Below are 24,766 nucleotides of genomic sequence, written 5' to 3'. Positions count from 1 at the left end.
ACCCTGTATTTCCATTAATGGCTGTTGAATGTTGAATAGGAGCCCTGACCTTTTTTTTTTTTTTCCCCATTTTTGGTGATTGCAGCAACCCCAATAGAACTTGAGTGAAGCACATCAATTTGGCAGTAAGCAAGGAAATCCTGACCTTCAGCTCTATTGGGCCCTAGGAGGTCATATTAATGTTTGATAGATTTGGATGTCTAGTCAGTGTATTGACATCTGGCATTTGTAAGTCCATGTTGTATGCTGATGTTAGGAATGTGTTGAACAGCAGTGTCATTGATTCTACAGCTTAAGGTTGGAATAAAAAAATGGACTAAAAAGAACTGAACATTTTGGGAATAGGTTGATGGAAAATCTTTTTAATGTCAAAGGAGTGCAAGGTGTGTGTTTGTATTTAGCAAATCACACTAATGGATATGCATGGACGTGCACACACTTGATATAAGCTAAGATTTCAGATAAATGCAACTTAGCCATTTGGTTCTTCAAGGTAATTTAATGGGAGGTAAAATAACAGACTGAAAATGAGAGATGGAGTACATCCAAAACCAAATATCAGTTTTGGATGCTCCTGTTCACTGTTTTTTATTTTAAACCTTTTTCTCCTGTTCAAATTTTAGCCAACTGTGTGTCAGAGATCTATGTGAAGCTGGTCAATTGTGTTGAAAAATGACTAGATGCTAACTTAAAATGATATTGAAATTAAATTTAATCTTCTGGGTTTAGGAATGGTGACACTATTCATAGCAAATCTGATTGTTTTCAGTAAGGTAGAAACAAGCTTATTTTAAAGTAAAATGTCACTTCTATTGAACAAGTTCTCTAGTCAGATTTATATAAAATATAACTGAGTATATCTGATTTTATGTTGAAACTGTAGGCATTTTGCAGTAATGTGTAAGCTGATCAAACATTTATCAGTCTATAATTTTGATTTTTTTTAAATAGGATTCAATGTTGAAACAGTGGAATATAAAAATGTGTGTTTCACTGTGTGGGATGTTGGTGGCCAAGATAAAATCAGACCCTTGTGGAGGCACTATTTCCAGAATACCCAGGTATTTTTGATATTCTAATCGATTAGAACACAATGAGTTACCTTTTAACTTGTTAATCTGAAGCATATTGTATCCTGTTGTACATCCATTCAGAAATTTCTTGTTGAAACATCTTTTGTGAGAATGTCAAATGACTGCCAAATCCATTTTAGCTTGTTCATTATGCTATAAAAATTCTATATTTGTCTTCAATTTGATTCAACTACATTCTGTGAAATTCCAATTTTGAAATTATGGCTTAGTCTTACAGCACCCTTTGGTCCAACCAGTCCATGCTAAACATAATCCCAAACTAAACTAATGCCACCTGCCTGCCTGCCCCAGCCCATACCCCTCCAAACCTTTCCTATTCATGCACTTATCCAAATGTCTTTTAAACATTTGTAATTGTACCCACATCCACAACTTCCACAGGAAGTTCATTCGAAACGCAAACCATCCTCTGTACAAAAATAAAAATTGCCCTGTCTTTTTCAAATCTTTCTCCTTTCACCTTTAAAAATGTGCTCCCTCATCTGGAAATTCCTCCATCCCAGGGAAAAGACAGCTACCATTAATTCTATATATACCCTTTCTTTATTTTATAAAACTTCCATAAGGTTGCCTTTCAACTTCCTATGCTCCAGTGGAGAAAGGTTCCAACCTGTTTTTACAATTCAAATCTTTCATACCCAGCAACATCCTGGTAAGTCTCTTCAGAACTTTGTTCAACTTAATAATATCCTTCCTATAACTAGCTGACTTCATCCTTGGCACTAGGCCCCAACCCCTGTCTTATCCGGAGCAGCAGGCTCAATTCCATGGCGAAGTCCCATCTTATGCTTAGCTTGAGCCCAATATCCTGTCAATTTCCCCCTCCATCTCGACCAACCCAAAACCGTGTCCAACTCCCAGCTTATCCTCCGCAATTGACCTCAAAGTCCTGACCAAGTCCCATGTCCTCTTTAGGAACAGGCCCCTGTAGCTCATTCTAGGATATGTGACTAGCCGTGTATGTAATAAAGCCCCATGTACCTCAAGCAGTGTGTTTGTTGGAATTGCAGTACTCCGCTCCAGGCAGCAGCAGGTAGAAATAGGCACAGCTGCGTTGGGATACCATGGTGGGCTAGAAGCAGGAATGGATAGAGGTCATTTTGGAGGAGGTGGTGGCTGGAAAAGAGAGGAACAGTTAGAGCCTGAGTGGCAAGGTGTATTGGGAAAAGTTTTCGGCTGCAGTGTTGACTGCAGCAACCTAAGGACTCTGAATCTGCAGAACAGGCCAGAGAACCTGAAGCTTAGAAATGTGAACCTTCGCATAAAGCCCAAGAGCTTAAGTCCTTGGGGTGCCAACCTTAGCAATAGGCCTGGGTGCCTGAGGTTTGGAAACATGAACTTGCAAACAGGCCCCAGACGCAGAGGCCTGGAAATGTGCACCTCAGCAATAGGCCTGAGGCCTACGAATGTCAAACTTGGCAACAGGCTGGAAACCCTGAGGCCTAGAGAGGCCAACCTTTGTTACAAGTCCAGGAGCCTGAAGCTTAGGAACATGAATCTTAGCAACAGACCCCACAGTCTGAGGCCTAGCAATACCAACTTCTGCAATAGGCTGGAAAACCTGAGATCTAGTAAGGCCAACCTTCATCACAGACAGGAAAACCTGAGGCCTGCAGCATTGCGGCCAGATACCTGCTGAGTGTAGTCAGATTTGTAGAGGTTACGATCTGTCAGAGCCGATCTTCATGTAGTCACTGCATTCTGAGACAAGACCACCTCTTGGAACAGACAGGAGAGAAGATCAGACTCTGGCTGAAATAGCAAGAGAAATAGGGAGGGGTGTAGGGGTTGGAGGTGGTTACGGAGATAGGGGTTGTAGAGACTAGAGGAGTTTCCAGAGATAGTGGGGTGTAGCGGCTAGAAGAGGTTAGAGATGGCGGGGAGGGAGTGTAAGGACTGGAAGAGATGACAGAGATAAGGCGTATGTGGGAGAGTGGTGCTCAGTGACCGAGGAGATGCAGGGTTCTCTCACTCGCTCACCCACTGCCCTCATGCCACCAGAGATCTGTAGACCTAGTCGAATATCTGCCCTCCATGAAGGGCAAGCAAACCTGATCATGAATCATTATCCGGGTTTCAGCACCATCAACAGGAAATGAATGGAATCGTTCTCTTTGATCCTGAGCACAATGGGCAGATTATTGTGTTTTTCCAGCCTTGGAAGATTCCCACTGGGTGTTGCTGTCAATCCTGTTGAAGGTATAACAGTTTCTTTCCTTAACAGCATTTTATAAAATTTAAAGCTCTGGCAGTTTTGAAGTCCTAACCATGAACTCTTATTATCTGTATGTACTGGACAGTGCTTCAGAATTAGAGAATTATATCACTATTATCATCTTTTGATAACATTGACATGAGTCTGATTCAGAAAACTGCATGTTTATATGCTTTTGTCGACCATCAGTTTGACCTTGTATTCTGACCTCTTAGATTTTTAACCAATGAATGTGGGTTTGCCTTCAGTATATTTGCATTGCTGAGTTTAAACTTTTCCCTTCATCTCACGCTAATTGATTGTGAACAGAAAAGAAAACTATCCGCAAGGTGCAGGAAGTTAATGATGGGTGCATCAGAATTAAAAGTAGGGAACTATATTGTTGAAAAAATATGTAGTCAGTGACAGTAAGTGAAGCATAGAATAATTTGTTGACTATTATGATTGGGAGAACTATTACTAGTACAATGTCCAGGTGTTCAGAATAAGATCACTTGCTTTCATGCTCAACATGAATGTTGGGCGGCACAGTGGCTCAGTGGTTAGCACTGCAGGGACCTGGGTTCCATTCCACCCTTGGGTGACTGTCTGTGGAGTTTGTACATTCTGCCCATGTCTGCATGGGTTTCTGCTGGGTGTTCTGGTTTACTCCCACAGTCCAGAGATGTGCAGATTAGGTGGATTGACCATGCTAAATTACCCATAGTATTCAGGGATGTGTAGGTTAGGTATGTTAGCCATAGGAAATGCAAGGTTACAGGGATAGGATATGGATGGGTCTGTAGGATGCTTTTTGGACAGTTGATGTGGTCGCGTTGTGCTGAATGGCCTGTTTCCACACTAGGAATTCTTAGGAATCTATGGATTCTTGAATTGAGACTTGAATGTACTTAGCATGATTGAGACATTTGGTGCAAATACTTGTGAGATTGATAACAAGGGACCACTGTAGCAAGATTGCATTACTCAGGCAAATAGATGTATGGCAAACTGAATTCAGTACAACATAGAATGTTACAGCGCAGTACAGGCCCTTCAGCCCTCGATGTTGCGCCCACCAGTCATACCAATCTGAAGCCTGTCTAACCTACCCTATTCCATGTACGTCTATATGTTTGTCCAATGACGACTTAAATGCACTCTAAACTTGGCGAATCTACTATCATTGCAGGCAAAGCATTCCATACCCTTACTACTCTGAGTAAAGAAACTACCTCTGATATCTCTCCTATATCTATCACCCCTCAATTTAAAGCTATGCCCCCTCGTGCTCGTCGTCACCATACTTGGAAAAAGGCTGTCTTTATCCACCGTATCTAATCCTCAGATTATCTTATGTCTCTTAAGTCACCTCTCAAACTTCTTCTCTCTAACGAAAACAGCCTCAAGTCCCTCAGTCTTTCCTCGTAAGACCTTCTCTCCATACTAGGCAACATCCTAGTAAATCTCCTCTGCACCCTTTCCAAAGCTTCCACATCCTCCTTTTCATGCGGTGACTAGAACTGTACACAATACTCAAAGTGCAGCCACACCAGAGTTTTGTACAGCTGTAGCATAACCTCATGAGTGTTGGTGTGGTGTATGTGGATTTCAGCAAGGCGGTCATAAGGTTCCCCACAGTAGGCTATTGTACAAAATGCGGAGGAATGGGATTGTGGGAGATATAGCAATTTGGATCAGTAATTGGCTTGCTGAAAGAAGACAGAGGGTGGTGGTTGATGGGAAATGTTCATCCTGGAGTCCAGTTACTAGTGGTGTACCGCAAGGGTCGGTGTTGGGTCCACTGCTGTTCGTCATTTTTATAAACGACCTGGATGAGGGCATAGAAAGGTGGGTTAGTAAATTTGCAGACGACACTAAAGTCGGTGGAGTTGTGGATCCCTCTATTAATAAAAGCTAAAACACTGTATGCCTTCTTAACAACCCTGTCGATCTGGGTGGCAACTTTCAAGGATCTGTGTACCTGGATACAGATCTCTCTGCTCATCTACACTACTAAGAATCTTACCATTAACCCAGTACTTTGCATTCTGGTTACTCCGACCAAAGTGAATCACTTCACACCTCACCACATTAAACTCCATTTGCCACCTCAGCCCAGCTCTGCAGCTGATCTGTATCTCTCTGTAACCTACAACATCCTTCGTCACTATCCACAACTCCACCGACTTTAGTGTCATCTGCAAATTTACTAACCCACCTTTCTATGCCCTCATCCAGGTCATTTATAAAAATGACGAACAGCAGTGGACCCAACACCGACCCTTGCGGTACACCACTAGTAACTGGACTCCAGGATGAACATTTCCCATCAACCACCACCCTCTGTCTTCTTTCAGCAAGCCAATTACTGATCCAAACTGCTATATCTCCCACAATCCCATTCCTCCGCATTTTGTACAATAGCCTACTGTGGGGAACCTTATGACCGCCTTGCTGAAATCCACATACACCACACCAACACTCATCTACCTGTTTGGTCACCTCCTCAAAGAACTCAATAAGTTTTGTGAGGCACGACCTATCCTTCACAAAACCGTGCTGACTATCCCGAATCAAATTATTCTTTTCTAGATGATTATAAATTCTATCTCTTATAACCTTTTCCAACACTTTACCAACAACTGAAGTAAGGCTCACTGGTCTATAATTACCAGGGTTGTCTCTACTCCCCTTCTTTAACAGGAGAACCACATTTGGCATCCTCCAGTCTCTTGGCACTATTCCTGTAGACAATGACGATTTAAAGATCAATATTAAAGGCTTGGCAATCTCCTCCCTGGCTTCCCAAAGGAACCTAGGATAAATCCCATCCAGCCCAGGGGACGTATCTATTTTCACACTCTGCAGGATTTCTAATACCTCTTCCTTGTGAACCTCAATCCCACCTAGTCTAGTAGCCTGTATCTCAGTATTCTCCTCGGCAACATTGTCATTTTCTAGAGTGAATACTGTTGAAAAATATTCATTTAGTGCTTCCCCTATCTCCTCTAACTCCACACACAACTTCCCATTACTATCCTTGATTGGTCCAAATCTTACTCTCATCATTCTTTATTCTTTAAATACCTATAGAAAGCTTTAGGGTTTACCCTGATCCTATCCGTCAATAACTTCTCATGTCTCCTCCTGGCTGTTCTGACCTCTCTCCTTTAGGTCTTTCCTGGCTACCTTGTAACCCTCAAGCACCCTAACTGAGCCTTCACATCTCATCCTAACATAAGCCACCGCCTTCCTCTTGACCAGAGATTCCTCTCTGCCTGACAGGTACATACTTATCTAGGACACTCGGGAGCTTTTCCTTGTATAAGCTCCACATTTCTAATGTGCCCATCCCCTGCAGCTTCCTTCCCCATCCTATGCTTCCTAAATCTTGCCTAATCGCATTGTAATTTTGAGAAGAATGAGAGTAAAGTTGAAAAATACTGGCAAAACTCAGGAATCCCGACAGCGTTTATGAAGTGAGAAACAGAGTCAACATTTTGAGTCCAGCATCACTTCTTTGGAACTGAAAGGAGCTGAAAATTGTGGAATTATATGGTTGCCTGGGGGGAAGGAGTGAGAAATGAAATTGATTGAGGGTGCCCAGAGCAAAAGACAAAGGGAGTGATAATTGTGGTAAAGGACAGCGAAAGATGTAATGACAGTGTGAAAAAGAGAAAGTGGGTCCACAAAGATGTACAAGATGTGACCAGGAGAGAATGGAAGTACGTAAGGAAAGCTGTCATACTTTGAAGTTGTGGAACTCAGTATCTAGTTTTAGCTGTACCTAAGTGGAAAATGAGGTATTGTTCCTTCAGCTTTCAAGCTTCGATTGGAATGTGTTGGCAGGCAGAGGATGAAAACATTAGCATGGGAATCTGTGACTGAGCTGGAGTATTCTGTAAAGCACTCACCCAGTCTGCATTTGGTCTTGCCAAAGTAAAGCATGGTGAGCAACGAATATGGTAGACTATAAATGCAGATTGTTGGAGAAACTCAGCAGATTTGGCAACATCTAGAGTGAACACCATTAATGTTTCGATTCCAGTAGAACTTCTTGAGAACTGAAGACTAAGAGTAATGGATATTGGTGGACAAGCTTTTCCAAAAATGGAAACAGAAATCAATGACTAGAATAGTCAGATGAACCAGAGAAGGGTGGAAACGAAACTGAATTTTTCCAATTTCAGACTCTCTGACCGAAAGCGCGGTAGTGACAGAGACACCCACCCTGTTTTTTGAAAAAAAGTTTGGAGAATGGCACACAGAGCAAGGGAGTTATGACTTGTAGGATACTGAGAAATTAATAGGAATAAAAGAAACTTGAAATGTTTGTCTGTTGATCCCTGAAAGAAGCAGAACAGGTTAACAAGGCAGTTAAGAAATCCTAAGGTACACTTTTGTCCATTTATTAGCTGAAGTATTGAATATGAGCGATCTTGTCGCATTATAAAACATTAGCAATGCTGATGCTAAAGTACTGCTTCCAGTGTAGTCATTGCATTATAAGAAATGTGATTGCGCTGGAGAAGCAATAAGATTTATGAGGATGTTAAAAGCTGTGGAGAATTTTGGCAATGTGGAAAGTTTATGAACAAGAAGATTTTTGAAACTGAGGGGGCAGAACAGTTAAAGTATACAAAGTTATGAAGGACTTGGAGAGAATGGATACAAAGGACCTGGATAAGGGGGTCAATAATAGTAGAGAATAGATTTTAAATAGTTGACAAGGATTTTAGAGAATTTACAAAAATTTCCAGAGGGTGGTGGGAGTTGGAAATCCATTGCCTGTGCAGATGGCAGTGACAAAAAACTCTCCCTTCAAACAAAAACACTTGGATGTGCAATAATCTGAAGGTCTGGAAAAGCGAAATTGGGCTGGATCACTCTTGTCAACTGGCACAAACACATTGGTAAAAATGGATGCCTTCTATGCCATAAATTTTTCAGGTTCCTAATCTTGCTAAAGATTTCCTTTCCATAAATTCAATTAACATTTTCCTACTTTCAAGGTGCTAAATTTATGCAAATTGCCATTGCTTATAGATTGCTACTGCAAGTAGTCAGCATCCTTTCTGGAAGTTGAGTCACATTGCTCTGTTTACTTAAGTGATGATATTATAAGGAAAGGATCATCTAACAGTAGCTTCTCATTGTGGTCTCGACCAGATATTTGTCTTGCTCCATCTGTGAAATTAGACTGAGAAGATATTAAAGGATGACAAATTTTTTGCTGTTTGGATTTTCAATGTTGGTATTCTTGAGAATCTACCATTTGAATTGTATGTTCTGACATTTGAGCTGAAAAGGGCCTTTTTAAAATAAAAAGTCCCAGCTCTCTCGCCAGTGAGAGCAGGAATGGACTGCAGACTTGTGATCAGAGGAGCAGCAAGTACAGGAGAAATAGATATTCTCACCCAGTCACAAACTTTGACCCTCCCAAGCTTGCATGCTTCATGTCCAACAGATTTTCTTCCTTTGGATCTTGCTGCTCCTTCAGAGGTGAATTTTTTTTATTGGAGGGAGCACAACTATGTTTGGAGGTCAGGACGTTGTTATTTTGGCTGGTCCCTGAGTAGCAGTGTTGCTTTCAGCTGCACTGTGACTTTTTGATATCCTCTGGGAGGCAAAGGTAAAGAAGCAGAAAATGAATGAGGAAGGTGTCTATGCCAGGAGTGAACCTGCAGCAGGCCTGGGAAGGCTGTCGCTCATATTAAACTTGTTGGAGACCTCCACTATATGTTAGCAGCATCCATGAGATGATTGTTAATAGAAATGATCTCAATGACTCCACTTTGCACCAGTCTAGAGTTGGGATCTGACACTAACCTTGCTGCTCCTCCAATCTTTGGTACTCTTTACAAATTTCATGGAAATGAACTGAGTATTTCTGCAATCAATTGCTTTGTTGAACTACTTATGACCAAACTGCAGTCTTTCCTTATCTGCTTCTCCAATTTAGGCAATTTCCATTATTGGATCAACTTGCCTTTATTTGAACTTTTTAAGGTTAATAGTGGCAATGGACACCTCTCAGCATGATCAAATATCTCTAAATGTACAAACAGGCACTCTTATGAAAAATTGCAATTCATCCTTTACATATAAATGAAAAATCAGTCAATTTCTACCTCCACCTATTTGCTGGTTTTTTTGGATCTGAGCCTCTAAGGTCTGAGCTCCTTTCCCAGAGAATTGACTCTACTTCGGAAGTGCGCTAGCCACGTTGCATCCACAGTCACTGATTGATGGGGAGTTGAAGCTTCAAGTGGTGGGTGGAGTCCAGGCAAGGTGGAGACATCCAGTAGGGTGGTGGATTGAGGGTAAATGGATGGAAAAGGAAGGGGGGATGATTTAGTGGAAGGTTGCATAAGCAGGAATGACAAGTGGAGAGGCAGGACATTTTTTTGCAGTGGGGTGGGGAGAGCAATGAGTTAAGGGGAAGAAGAAGAATAATTACTGAGTAAGTGGGGAGAAGAGATGTGTGAGTGAAAGATTGAGAGCGTTTTCATGGAGACCAGAGCTGGTTGCAGTGTATATGAGTGGCTTCAGAATCTTCTACCACAACAGGATATGCGGTCTTGTCTGAAGACTGTGTTTTAATGTGGTTCTGTAAAAGACAAATTTTCATATCTGTAAGATGTATTCATTGTTGGCCAGGCCATCTATGATTGTCAGCCCATGGTTTACCTGTGTAGGTGGTATTAAAATAGGAACACATTGGAAAATAGTTTGCAGAGCAATGCCATGGTCCTTTACGTTGCATGTATGTAATTCAGCAGGTCGTGTTCTGATGTGAATATTGACTTCATCCTGTATTAATACACTAACTGCACTGAATACTGAAATATTGAGGTCACGTTTGTGATTTTATGGAATTGTTAGTCCACGGTTTCTTAGAAGCCTAGAAACGGGAAATGCATGAGGTTTAATGACTGTGATCATTCTTGTTGAGGAGTATTTGCATTTTAACTGCCCATCGGAAGTGCTTTAATTACATTACTCTTTTGTCTCTGTCAATTTTTGAACCTTTTTTCAGACTCTTAAATTTTTTTGACACTGTCTTTGGCACTGTCACCTCTGAATATTTGAATAAGGCCTCTTTCAAGATTTGTTTTATTTGCAGTAAGAATAATAAACTCGTATTTGTGAATAGATAAATCATACTACCTCACATCAGTAATAAAGAAAGTCCTCCATTGTTGCAGTTTCACCATAACACTTAATGATCTGTCATTGGAAAAATATGCACATACTTCGTGATAACCCAGTTCTTGCATGATTCTCAGCAACGGTTGGTCGTTGCCTGCCTGAGTAACATCATCATCTATCATTGGCTTCTAAGCACTCTAGCCATGAAAGCTAAGAAATTGATTTCCTTAGCCACAAATGCATTGTGTTAAATTAGATATGATCTCTAAATTTGTCGTGAGTGAGCCATTTGTATCCAAAGCTTTGAGTCTCATTTATTTGACTGTGTGCATACAGTTAAATGTAATGCTGACAAAATAAAGCAAATAGTGAAAATGCAACGCATAATTCACATGCATTCTGAGGTGATGGAAGTTTTGGAAAGACTTAGCATCCTGGATTGAATAATATAAATTAAAGAAATATGTTGCTGGGTTTGAATGTAATACTGAAGAGAGTCAAATGAGTGCTAACATTAAAAAAAAAACCTTGATGCAAAACTTTTCGACTGAGGAGAAAAGCATTTTGAAGATCCTCAACCATCAAATTCCAGAGCTGCAGATGATTTGGATGAAGATCCACAACTTTTTGCCTCCAATAAGTAAAATGTATAGGAGGCAAAAATATTGAAGTACATTCTTTTTGCATATTTTCATGACTTTTGGGCTTTACATTAACCTTGTATTCAGTAGTTGTTTGTTCTGAGAACACAACCCAAACATGAGAGTTTTGTTGCACATATGTATTCCAAATAGTCGGGGTTCACTTCATGTGATTTTCAGGACTGAGTTGAGGTCTAAAACTGTACTTATTTACACAAGGTATCTTCTCGCAGTTCTGAGGACTTTAAATCTTTGTCTTGGTGAAAACTCAGAACTTCCTCTTAAAACTCAACCACCAATTCAGCGTTCTGATTTAGAAAGTCGCACATGTTGTTATTGCATTCTTATATATGCTATTTCTTACCTTTCCCAACATTTGGTGCTGTGATGAATTTGAAATGTGTGCATTTTATCCTGAAAGGGTATCAAACCAAATATGCAACTGATGTATGCAAATTAATATTTCGTAACTTGGTGAGCACTTTTGATACTTGCAGTGAACTGTACAGAAAATTTCCTGATCTCTTCTTTTTTTTCATGGAACTTATGGAATAATTATACTTGTCTTCAAAGCTTATGTTCAAGAGATGCAGAATATCACCGTAGTGGTGTCACATGGGAAGAAATTCACAATAAACGCTATTCTGTCTTGATTTTGATAAACTGCTGAATTATTTGAAATGAAACATTTTAGTTCTGCCTAATTTTTTTTTCTCAGTTAGTGGTTCAGCTGTTCAGTTATAGAAATAAAATGAGGAAATGCTCATCTCCATAATGATCTAAATCTGTCTGTATAACTGCACTGGAAATGTTACCATCCTTTCCTAGGTTAGTCATTTATGGTCTCCTTTTTGAACATAAGTGCTCTTCAAATTTGGTTGGCGACCCTTTGTAAATATTTTTATGAAGTTGGGCTTAAAAGCTGCGCTTGATAAAATGCAACTTACATGGAGAGGATGTTTCTGATGTGACTGCATATGCAATTAACTGACCTCTCCGTTAGGATTATGTATGTTGTAGTTTATTGTTGCACAGAATTAGTGTGTCCAATGCTTTGACATTTGTGGAATTCCTGTGATTTTGAAAATCCTCTCCGAGAAACTCCTGGATATGTGCTGACTTAAACTCTGTATGTTCTGTTAGTTAATAGCTATTTACTGTTTTTTAAATGTTTTATATTTTAATATTCATTCTTTTCATAGCACTTCCTATCCTCTGGATAAAATAATTTTTTCTACTCATCTTGGAGATCCTCTGATCCAAAAAGCTGAGACAAAGTATTCTGTTACCTTGTATTTGCAAATTTGTAAAAATGTCAAATTCTCAGGGCACATTTTAAGTACAAATAGTTATGATCCTCTAAGTAGTTCCCTATGTTTTTCTTAACCCCATATTCTCAGAAATCTGAAAGGTGTTTCGTCTCCTAAGGTTTTAGCTTTTGATTTTAGCGACTGTGAAGTATGTAGTATTCGCATAATGACTGCCATTCGGGGTGATAGTTCTCTAATTACATTCTGAAAATTATTCAGTTTGATAGGAATACAGAGGAACCTCGATTATCCAAGTGACATGGAGTATTTTGTTTGGATAATCGAAAGCAGGATAACAGTTTAGCCAAGCATCGGGCCCTTGCAATCTTGTTCGGATAATCTCAAATTCAGATAATCAAATGCCAGTAATAGAGGTTCCTCTGTTTGTACATATTGTATGCCAGTATTTTGTTTTTGAGACCGAACAACTGAACATAATTCATATGTCAGGTATTAATTACAGTAACAAGTTTTGATCAATGAATAGCCAGTGATATACCACAAGGTAAAAGGTAAAAACTCCTCGATGCTGCCTGAATTGCTGTGCTCTTCCAGCACCATTGATCCAGTGATATACCACAGTATGTTTCAAATCATAACATTCATGTTAAACATAAGTCAGGACTGCTACGTTTATCTTCAAAGCTGTTTTTCTTTTTATGTAAGATTGTTTCATCACTTGTGTTTTTGGGGTCTGTGGATTTAATCAGAATTTTGTAAATGTGTCTAAGAAATTAGAGGAAAACCTGAAAACAATGCAACCACCGAACTGCAGAGCCAGTCGTTTCTCCTTACGAGGAGCATATCATGACGCTGGTTATTGTAGATATCAATCTATTCAATCCAGCCAATTACAGAAGAGTTAGCTGGAGATTGGCAAACTAGGAGACCAGTCTGATATCTTCAACCCTGTTCTTTGTGTATTTGTTCATGAAAAACTTGTTTTGATTCCTTCTGTTTGGGGAATAGATGAATAACTTGATCTTGAGTAACTGCTATTTCAGAAGGGGAAGGCATCTCAAGCAGGAGATTATTAAAAGCTGTGCTCCCAGCAGAAATATACCAAACCCCCCTCATAGCTGACCAATTCAGTGCTCTATTACCATTAGATCAGTTCAGAGTTGTCATGGAATATTATGCATCATTACAAATACTTGAATTGGTTTGTGGTTTATCTTGGGCTTAGTCTTATCCCTAGAGCAAGGCCATTGAATCTGAAGTGGGAATTAAGTTTGCTGCAAAATGAGGCAAGCTTCCTAATTAGAAAAGCTGTTTTATTGTCGTCTTTTATTTACTATGAATGTGTATGATATTCAGATTAACAAATTCATGTTTTGATTACTTATTTGACTAGCTATTTCAGATTAGGAAAACCAGTCTAATACACAGGTCTGGATCGGGCAGAATTTGTAAGGAGCATCCAGGGAACTTTTCTAGGGCAGTATATCAGTAGTCTGATGAGAAGGACCATATTGGACCTGGTGTTGGGGAATGAGCCAGGCCAGGTGGTAGAAGTTGCAGTGGGGGGGTTTCTTTGGCAAGAGTGACCACAATTCTAAGGTTTAGAATACTCATAGACAAAGATGAGAGCAGTCCTAAGGGAAGAGTACTAAACTGGGCTGAGGCCAGTTATATCAAAAATTTGGCAGCAGCTGGGAAATGTGAATAGGGAGCAGCAGTTTGAATGGAAGTCCACATTTGATATGTGGGAGGCTTTTAAAGATGGAGATGTCCCTTTGAAAACAAGGGATAGGAAAGGCAAGATTCGTGAACCGTGGATGGCGAGAGAAATAATACAATTAGCCAAGAAGAAAAGGGAAGTGTACATAAGGTCCAGGCAGCTGGACCTCCACAGAATGTGCCTTGGAGGAATATCGGGAGAGTAGGACCAAACTTAAACAAGAATCAAGCAGGCTAAAGGGGGTCATGAGATCACTTTAGTGAGCAGAATTAAGGAGAATCCCAAGGATTTTTATTCATATGTAAGATGATAATGAGAAAAGGTTGGTCCACTAAAGGATAAGGAAGGAAGGTTGTGTGTTGAATCTGAAAAAATGGGTGAGGTTCTCAATGATTACTTTGCATCAGTGTTCACTGACGCAAGGGACATGATGAATGTTGAGGTTAGAGATTAGAAGTTTGTTTACTCTGGATCACGCTGCCATAAGTAGAAAAGATCTGTTGGGGTAGGCTAAAGGATATTAATGTGGACAAATCCCTTGGACCGGATGGGATCTATCCCAGGCTGCTGAGGGAGGCAAGAGAGGGAATAGCTGGGACAGATATCTTTGTAGCATCCTTAAACACAAGTGAAGTGCTGGAGGACTAAAGAGTTGCTAATGTTGTCCTCCTGTACAAGGTGGCTAATTGGGATATTCCAGGTAACTATAGACTAGTGAGCCTGACATCAGTGGTGGGAAAGTTGCTGGAGAAGAATGGGCTTATATTTGGAAAAGAATGCGCTTATCAATGATGGGCAACATGGTTTTGTGCAAGGGAGATCATGTCTTACCAACTTGAGTTCTTTGAGGAAGTGACAATCTTGATGAAGGAAGGGCTGTGGCCATCGTCAAACCCCTTACGAGAGTCACGTATATAAGGTTCCCCATGGTAAACTAATGGAGAAAGTGAAGTCACATGGTATGCACGGTGTTCTAGCTAGATGGATAAAGAACCAGTTGAGCAATAGGAAACAGTAGTAATTAAAGGGAGTTTCTCGAAATGGAGAAAAGTGACCAGTCGTGTTCCACAAGGATCAGTGCTGGGGCCACTGTTGTTTGTGATATACATAAATGATCTGGAAGAGGGTATTGTTGGTCTGATCAGTAAGTTTGCAGGTGGTACGAAGATTGCAGAAAGCACAGGGGACTGTCAAAGAATACAGAGAAACTGGAGAGATGGGTGGAAAAGTGGCAGGTGGAGTTCAATCCAGGCAAATGTGAAGTGATGCATTTTGGGGAGTCTAGTTGTAGAGCAAACTATACTGTAAACAGAAGAGCCTTGGGAAAAGTTGATCAGTGAGATCTGGGAGTTCAGGTCCATTGCACCCTGAAGGTGGTTGCACAGGTGGATAGAGTGATCAAAAAGACTGCTTGCCTTCATCGGACAGGGTATTCAAGTGTAAGAGCTGGCAGGTCTTGCTAAAATTGTACAAGAATACAGTGTACAGTTCTGGTCACTATATTACCAAAAGGATGTGGACGCTTTGGAGAGGGTGCAAAGAAGGTTTATGAGGATGTTGCCTTGTATGGAAGATGCTAGCTATGAAGAGAGGTTGAGTAGGTTAGGATTGTTTTCATTAGAAAAAGGAGATTGAGGGGAACCTGATTGAGGTCTACAAAATCATGAAGGGTATAGACAGGGTGGATAGAGATAAGCATTTTCCCAGGGTGAGGGGTTCAATAATGAGAGGTCACGCGGTCATGGCGAGAGGTGAAAAGTTTAAGGGAGATATACGCGGAAAGTACTTTACACAAGAGGGTGGTAGGTGCCTGAACGAGTTGCCTCGAGAGGTAGTAGAGGCAGGCATGGTAGATTCATTAAAGGTGTTTCTGGACAGATGCATGAGTAGGTGGCAAACAGAGGGATACAGATCCTTAAGAATTAGGTGAAAGGTTTAGACAGTGGATTTGGATCGGCTCAGGATTGGAGGGCCGAAGGGCCTGTTCCTGGGCTGTAAATTTTCTTTGATCATTGTAATTAGTACATTATACAAAAACTTTGTTCTTTGTATAATGTGTAGCCAAGTAATATGTACATCAAGCCATATTTCAGTTGCTGGTGAGTAAAACCTCACCAATGGGGGAGGGCCTTTGGAGCTAAACTTGAGAACTATTCAGTGAAGCTCCTACCTCTGCAATTACTACTTCTGTTTCTTCTATCTCCGTTTTATTCCACTCCCCTCACCTTTTTTAGAGGTGTAGCAAACATAGTGAGGTAGTGAACTGTAATAGGACAATACATTGAATTAGTAGTATTACACAGTTGGAAAATATTGAGGGCCATTTTCATAAAGGTTATTTTTGTAGAAGAATAAAATTCATCTTATGAACAGTGTTCATGTGCAATTTTTGTGTTCTCTGCTTTGGCAAAGTAAATTTTGTAAACTGTAAAATGTTTCCCTTATGTTATTTCAGGGTCTTATTTTTGTGGTAGATAGCAATGACCGAGAGAGAATTCAAGAAGCATCAGAAGAGCTGAACAAAATGGTACGTATTTGTGAAGATTTGAATTTGATATCTTGTTTACAGATGTTGTGAGTAATGTTCCTTTCACATACACCGGAGTTTGGTTATTTAGATATGCAGTACTATTCCTAGTTGCATTGATTAGGAATTTGTAGGAGTTGATCCATTCTTCAAAATCTTTTTCACTAATTTCATTGGAAGTTCTGGATATCTAAAACCACTAAAACAGTCAACCACTTCAGAGGGGGCAGCAGTTGCAGTGAGTATGCATAGGCAAAACCCTATTTTGATTTAAATTTCAAATGAAACAAAAAGGCTAAAAGACAAACTTCTAAACATGGGAATGAAATCCCAAGTTTTTTTAAACAATTCTATTAAAATGTACAGAAAGTTTGGTAGTCTTTAAAAATGTATAAACTGCCCCGTAACAATTTTTAATAAAGGCAAAGTACTGTGGATGCTGGAAATATGAAAAACCCTGACCATGCTGGAGAAACTCAGCAGTTTAGTAGCATCTGAGAGTTAACATTTGAGTCCATTCAAAGCTGAAAGAGTTCTGAAGAGTCATATCAGACTCAAAATGCTAACCCTTGCCAGACCTGATGAGTTTTCCCAATAAATTAAATTTCCAACATGCTAAATGTATTTTACATCAATGAATGAATATAAAATTATTTTTCAAAAACAGATCACAATTGTAAAATCCCTCCAATGTGGAGAGGGGTCCTTTGGACCATCAAGCCTACACTGACCCCCTGCAGAGCATCCCACTGAGACGTAGGCCTCGCCCTAACCCCCCATAACATGGCATTTACCATGACTAATCCACCTAGCCTGTACATCACTAGATACCGCGGGGCAATTTAGTATGGCCAGTGCACCTAAACTGCACATCTTTGGAGTGTGGGAAGAAACCGGGGCTTATGGAGAAACCCACGCAGATAGTTACTCGAGGCTTGAATCAAACATGGATCCCTGGTGCTATGAGACCAGTGATATTCACTTTCAACCTTTCGATGGCAAATGTGTTAAAATGTAACACATTTGGAATTTGCAAACGTTCACTGTGATATTTTGAAGTGACTCAATTTTTTAAAATTCAAATATAAAATTTGAATTTTCTCGATGTTTTCCTTTTGCAGGCAATAAGTCTGAGAGGTGAATGGTTGCAAAGTACTTTGTGCTTTGATAACAGTTTTTCTTGTAGATACCTAACTGCGTGTTCATGAGGTAGTAAACGGTGACAGACAACACAGTAAATTCTTATTCTGGCCTTAACGGGGATCCACATGTATATAAGGCTTTACTTTCGTACCTCTCCAAAAGCAATCACCTTGCACCTTCGTTTCTTCCCCTTTCCAGGCTCATTGTGCTGCACTCATCTATGGAATAGATCCCATCCGCAGTAATCACAGAAAATAGTGATATCACTATAGTCCACAAAATCCAAAACTCTGCCGTCTATAGTTACAGATCCCTTAATAGACCTATTGCTGAGACAGCATTGGCAAATATCAGTAATTCTCAGTCCAAATATTTTCCTGCCTAACCTGAAACTAAGATAAAGTGTGTATTTTTTTCCACAACTCTCAGTTGTTTAATATGCAGCCACTTCGGTTCACTTTTCTTCCTCGTGGAGCCCTTGACAGATGCACCATGATTGTATACACACATCATGTTTCTTTTTAATACTCAAAATCTTGCAATATTTCATAACCCTTTCATTGTTTTCAAGTTAACTGAGTTAACCAAAATAATTCTGTGGTTTTGTGATTTGCCTGTACTTTGCCACATTTCTTAAAATCTCTGTTACATGCTTAAATAAAATTCTATAGCTTTTTCTGACTAAATGGCTGCAATGTTAATAGGTATACCCTCCCATGGTTGTGGGATTTTCATCCAGTCATGATCTTCTAAGGACTTCCACCTGTGAACTGTGGAGTAATCTTGTTGACATTCAGTAGAATGGAAGAATATCTATCAATTTTGTTCCATAATCAATTCAGCATAGCCTTAGTTCTATTTCCTCTCTCCAGTATCTGTGAGGATTGAGGATGGGCAATGTGCAACTCATGCTGAAATAGCAGCATTTGTTGTATTAGTGGGGAGATGAATACCATAAAATATAAACTTTGATCACTATTCACATGCACTGGTATTCACCACCTACAGAGCTCCTCACTGAGCAAGAAGTGTGCTGCAATGTATAATTTTAATCTCTGGTAGGAAATTCTTCTAGCCATTTAGTAAATAGATCAAGTACTACAAAACACAAAAACAATCCCTCTAAGCTTTAGTAAATATGCTCATAAAATCAACATGTGGTTGTGACTGAGTCTTGCATTATGGGGTGAAGGAGAGAAGAATTGATTTCTAATCATTTGTTAAAGATCTACATATTTCTACATCCCTGGCCACCAACAGATGAGACCACTTCTGTTGTGTAGTGAGTGATCAATGTTGTTGGTGAAAGTAGAGCAATATTAATATCCCTTCCCTTAACTGTGAAGGTTTCAAAAACACAACCAGATTACACACACTATACACAATCAACAGAGATGTTCTCTTCATAAACTTGAATACTTGTCAAGGAAGGCTATGTCTGGCTTACAGAAATGGACAATTCTATTGATGCCAAGCATTGACTTTGGAGTAGGGGTAATATAAGCCCTGTAACTCTGAAACATCACTTTCAGTTATAGAGTCACAGCCATACAGCATGGAAACAGACCCTTTGGTCCAACTCGTCCATGCAGGCCAGGTTCCCAAACTAAACTAGTCCCACCTGTCTGCATTTGGCCCATATCCCTCTAATCTTTTCCTGTTCATGGACTTATCCAAATGTCTTTTAAACATTGTGCTTACATCCACCACTTCCTGGAGCAATTCATTCATACACTACCATTCTGTTCTTGTTTTTAAAAAATAAATCTGCCTCTCATGTTCTTTTTAAATCTTTCTCCTCTGACTTTAAAAATATGCCCCCTCGTTTTGAACTTGCCCCCCCCCCGCGTTTATTGTTACTATTTCAGTAGCAATGTCTTTGTGTCAGAGTGAAATATACAGCAGCCAACAATTGTTTTTACCTAGCTGAAATTAGTAAATCCTCTAAGTAACACTAGCAAATAATGAAAGACAAATTTTAAGTAAGTTTGTGGTTGGTTAACTCATTAAATAGGCTAGTTGTAATTTGTGTGATGAAGTACTCAAGCAGATCAATGTATTTGGGTATCTTGTGAATTAACTAGTAGCTGAGACCATAAGAAATAGGAGTGGAAGTAAGGTCATTCAGCCCATCGAGTCCACTCCACCATTCAATAATGGCTGATGGGCTTTTTAATGCTACTTACCTGCACTCTTTCCCCCATATCCCTTAATTCCTAGTGAGATCAAGAATTTATCAATCTCTGCCTTGAAAATATTTAAAGTCCTGGCCTCCACTGCACTCCATAGCAATGATTTCCACTGGCCCACCACACTCTGGCTGAAGAAATGTTTCCTCTTTTCCATTCTAAATTGGCCACCTCTAAATCTAAGGCTGTGCCCATGGGTCCTAGTATTCCTGCCTGATGAAAACAATTTCCCAGCGTCCACCCTTTTCTAAGCCATGAATTATCTACTAAGTTTCTATTAGATATCCCCTCAATCTTCTAAACTCTCATAAATACAATCCCAGAATCTTCAGCCGTTCATCGTATGTTAGGCCTACCATTCCAGGCATCATCAGTGTGAATCTCCCTGGACACTCTTCAGAGCCAGTATGTCCTTCCTGAGGTGTGGAGTCCAAAACTGGACACCGTATTCTAAATGGGGCCTAACCAGAGCTTTGTAAAGTCTCGCAGCACATCACTGCTTTTACATTCCAACCCTCTTGAGATAAATGACATTACATTTGCTTCCTTAACCATGGGCTCAACCTGCAAGTCTACCTTTAGACAATCCTGTACTAGCACTCTGAGATCCCTTTGTACTTTGGCTTTATGAATTTTTTTTACTGTTTCAAAAATAGTCCATGCCTGTTTTCCATTCTTTTTTCCAAAGTGCAAGGTCTTTCATTTGCTCATATTGAATTTCATCAGCCATTTCCTGGACCACTCTCTCCTAAACTGTCTAAATCTTTCTGTAGCCTCCCCAGCTCCTCTGAACTACCTGGCTGTTCACCTACCTTCGTATCATCGGCGAAGTTCGCCAGAATGTCGCCAGTCCCTTCATCTAGATCATTAATACGTAAAGTGAACAGCTGCGGCCCCAACACTGAACCCTGTGGGTCACCGCTTGTCACTAGCTGCCATTCCGAAAAATAACCTTTTATCCCAACTCTCTGCCTTCTGTTAGACAGCCATTCCTCAATCCATGCCAGTAGGTCACTTCTAACACCGCAGGCCCTCACCTTACTCGGCAGCCTCCCGTGAGGCGCCTTTTGGAAGTCGTAATAACATCCACTGGGTTTCCCTGGTCTAACCTACTTGTTACCTCTTCAAAGGAAAGCAGTTAAACCACTGGGTTTAGGAATGATGACAATTATTCAGGTTTGTCACGACTGTTCACTATAGTTTTTTCTGGAATTGTACATCTGGGCTTCCAGCAAGGTCTATATCAGGCTTGAAAGGAAATGGTGAGCTGATTCTATAATGACAGGTTGGTTTTCTTCTGTGCTTCACTTATGAGCCTGTTAGAAAAAAATGAAGGGAGAAAACTGTAATTGGAGACCAGATAGGAAGTGCCAGAATGCAGGAGTCATTGGAGGAGCAGGAAGTGCCAGTCATCTCTTTACTAGGGTTGGGGAAAGAGGGAGATTGCAATTGGGTGGGGTGATGGTAAGGCCAAAAGGGTGGAGAAAGGTTAGAAATGTTGCAACATTTTTAATTGTCATAAAAGGGAACAATCAGCTTGAGTTGGGAAGACTTATTTTTGAGGAGTGAATTAATTATGAATGTTCTTCCTGTTTTAGGGGTGCATATGAACAGATATGAAGGGGAAAATGTAGTGGATGCTATTGCAATGAACACTGTCATGATAGTTAAATTTAAATCTGAAATTGATTTCTGAAATGCAGTTTTTAAGTGGTAACTGCCTGCTGAAAATAATCCAATTGTGTGCAAATGTAATTAAGATCTGTTAAATGTGACCTCATCAGTCTGTGGAATGTGTTATGGGTGATTAAGTTTGCATGCACAAACCATTGTCTTACGTGAGTTTCAATACTGTGGTATGTAGGATGCTTCGTGTTATGATTTTAGTTTAATGGCATTATTAATTGAGGGTAGTGATTAATTCTTCTAATTTCACTTGTATAAATCCAACTACCCTATTTGTTGCCACAAATCCAGAAGATAATTTTAATATGTAACTATCACTTGATACATTTCATGTCATCCTGCATTTAAATTTGAGGAAATAATCACATGTCTGATCTTTAATTTTAATGACCCTGTATTGATTCTGTGTAACCATTAGTAATTCAAGTGTTCGCAAATCAGGGACTGCATGTGGTGAGAATGAAAATCCAAAAGATCCTTTTGAGGAGATTGAGAATTTTTTTTTTTTGCCTTGTTTTAATCTTCAACCAAATGTGCCATAATAGTAAAGTCATATTACTATTTTGTTTTCTTCTAGCTTCTAGAAGATGAATTGAAAGGTGCAGTTATACTGGTGTTTGCCAACAAACAGGACCTCCCAAATGCCTTCACCATTAGTGAAGTGACAGAAAAATTAGGTCTACAGAGTCTATCTAACACAACTGTAAGTAACCTACTCCTCTCAAAATATGAATTGTTAACATTGACAATACGATGGTAGTATGCATGTAATAAAATAAGTTAATGCAAAATTGTCATACACTCTTTAATATCAATATTCCTCCAAAATGGCATTGTATCAGGAAAAGCTTGACTGTACAGTCCAGAAATTCTGAAATTTGATTCCTGAGTAATGTTGTCACCTGTTGTTTGTAGATGGAAAAATCATGCCAATTCAATTTTACTGGGGTGAATGTTTAGTGGGTGTCTTTTGTTTTCTTTAAAATAAATCTTTACCTCACCATCAATGTACCAAAATCTCTCAGTTGAACAGTCGACTTTCTAATTCATAAGTGGCTGTGTGTATTTTCTCATTGGTACTTCCTGGAGATTTGAATAAATCATGAAAATTTAGTTGACCTCCTGGTTTGAGTTACACAGTTGACTGGAGCCAAGTTGAGGGTGTGAATGCTGGATACTGAACTGAGTTTGGAGACCAAAAAAAAAAATCACTTAAGACTCCATTGCTTAAACTCAGTCCAATAATGCTAAAGGCTGTGTGGGTAAATACTTGTTTCTGTTCACATAAAAGATCATTCATTTAACAAAGTGTTGGCGAACTACCAGTACTCATGGAAATATACTATGGCAAAAATCATTTGGCTCCAGGGATTGAGATGTTTGACCAACCTTTTTTAGAATTTAAAATGTCCATAGCCGAATACTTAAATTTCATAACTCAGAGTCAATAGTATTTCTGTATAGAATTTAATAAAGTTAATTTTGTTAACTTCTCTAATTCCATTTTTTCTTTTTTAACAGTGGCATGTTCAGGCTACATGTGCTATACAAGGAAGTGGCTTATGTGAAGGCCTTGACTGGTTGTCAAGTGAACTATCAAAATCCTAGACTTGATGCCACAATATGACAAGATGTTTTATTTAACCGAGGACACATTTGGTAATATTGGTCTGGGCTTGTTAACTAGTTTTCATCTCCCAAATATTGTGGTTTCTGGAGTTGATATTTTGGCAGACAGCACAGCTTGATTTTGAACATTTTTTGGATGTTTATGGTAGGTTTCATAAATTGGTGGAAGATTAAACAAGTAATTTACAATTATCTTTTGTGAGTGTGTTTCTTCCAATTTATTTTCCATTTGAAGCCAATATAGATCCTGATTTGTAAAATAGCTGAAGAATTGAGCCCAAATAAACAACTTTTTTTCTAAATTATGTTGCCCTTATTAAGTTTTGATACCTTGGATCATTCCAAAACACTCAGTTGTTTTCAAGATTTTATCTTGTCTCTTTTCAGAGTTTTGTGATACCTCGGGTCATTCCAACACAGAATCTGCTGAAAAAAAATTACTCTATCTTTTTTTGATTGGGAATCAGTTCCTGTTTCTTTTTTAGTTCTTACTAAATATGGCTCCAAGCAGGGGTTGGTAAGGAATGGTTAAAAAGTACTTGATTCTAATTGAGAAAGCATCATTTGAACAGAAATTGCCTTTATGTAGTGTTGCAGATGTCTGTGTTTCTTAAAATAAATAAATCTTGCTGATTGCAACTGACGGCTCCTCCCTGTGAAATTCAGTCCAGTGGTGTATTTTGAAACCACTTCAGAAGTTCTTCAATCTCTTTGTGGTGCTGTAGACTTCTGCAGTGGTTTATACACTGGCTAATTTGTGCAAGGCTATGTCAAATTATTAGAAGGATGAAATTTTTTTCTTTTATGGTAGATACCTGTTCTTGGCAACCAGCCAGTTTCAGTGGACTACATCCATCCCCATTTCGTGCACCTGAATTGTAAATTTTAAAATTTCCTTTATCTCAAAACAAGCAACAGATTGTGCAGCCCATTGCTATGTAAACTTTCCAATCCCACCAAAAGATGCAGTCCTGAAATATGCATGCATTCATGTTAGCATTTCTATTCACATAGATAAGATCAAATTGTCTTTCTAGTATGTTGAAAGTTGTACCTTTTTAAATGTTGCATGTCATTTTGCTATCAGTATGCTATTATTCATTGTAATATAGTTATTGTTTGTCTACGGATGGGCAAGTCTTCATGAAACTGGAAGATTTGGGAACATCAAAATTCTAATAATGAAAGGTGTCTACGTAATCCATTTGACATTCTAATGAAATTAAATAAACTTTATAGAAATACTTTGCTTGTTATTTAATCAAATTTGTTTTAAATTCTCATATTTTGCGATCTTGAGATCATGGGAATAAAACCTAGTAAGGAGATTAGTTGAGAGTGAATGCGAAGCAAAGTTAGGATGGGCAATAATTTTTAACAGCAATTAATAGCTACTTTAAATATGCATTGTTTTGTATGCAAATACATTTTGTAGTCATTAACTAGCAAAATATGTCAATTGAAAAATTATTTGCTGACAAATTCGTAATGAAGTGCTATTGCTGGTAGAAAGGTCT

At 39.2% G+C, this 24,766-nt stretch overlaps 1 protein-coding gene across 1 annotated transcript in view; it reads left to right on the top strand.

Annotated features, from left to right (window-relative positions):
- The window catches only part of LOC122559024 (ADP-ribosylation factor 4), a 29,923-nt gene extending 5,430 nt beyond the window's left edge, over positions 1 to 24,493 (top strand). The window contains exons 3-6 of the mRNA XM_043708124.2: positions 952 to 1,061; positions 16,531 to 16,602; positions 22,198 to 22,323; positions 23,142 to 24,493. Coding sequence (XP_043564059.1) covers positions 952 to 1,061; positions 16,531 to 16,602; positions 22,198 to 22,323; positions 23,142 to 23,228 — 395 coding nt within the window. The 3' untranslated portion in view covers positions 23,229 to 24,493. The remainder of the gene's footprint in view (positions 1 to 951; positions 1,062 to 16,530; positions 16,603 to 22,197; positions 22,324 to 23,141) is intronic.
- Positions 24,494 to 24,766: the final 273 nt, after the last annotated feature.

This window comes from Chiloscyllium plagiosum, unplaced genomic scaffold, assembly GCF_037043375.1.
Source record: "Chiloscyllium plagiosum isolate Xiang-an unplaced genomic scaffold, Cpla_swu_hap1 HiC_scaffold_14, whole genome shotgun sequence".
Taxonomy (NCBI): domain Eukaryota; kingdom Metazoa; phylum Chordata; class Chondrichthyes; order Orectolobiformes; family Hemiscylliidae; genus Chiloscyllium; species Chiloscyllium plagiosum.
Note: the sequence above shows the minus strand (reverse complement) of the source record. Positions and strands in the feature narration are given on the sequence as shown.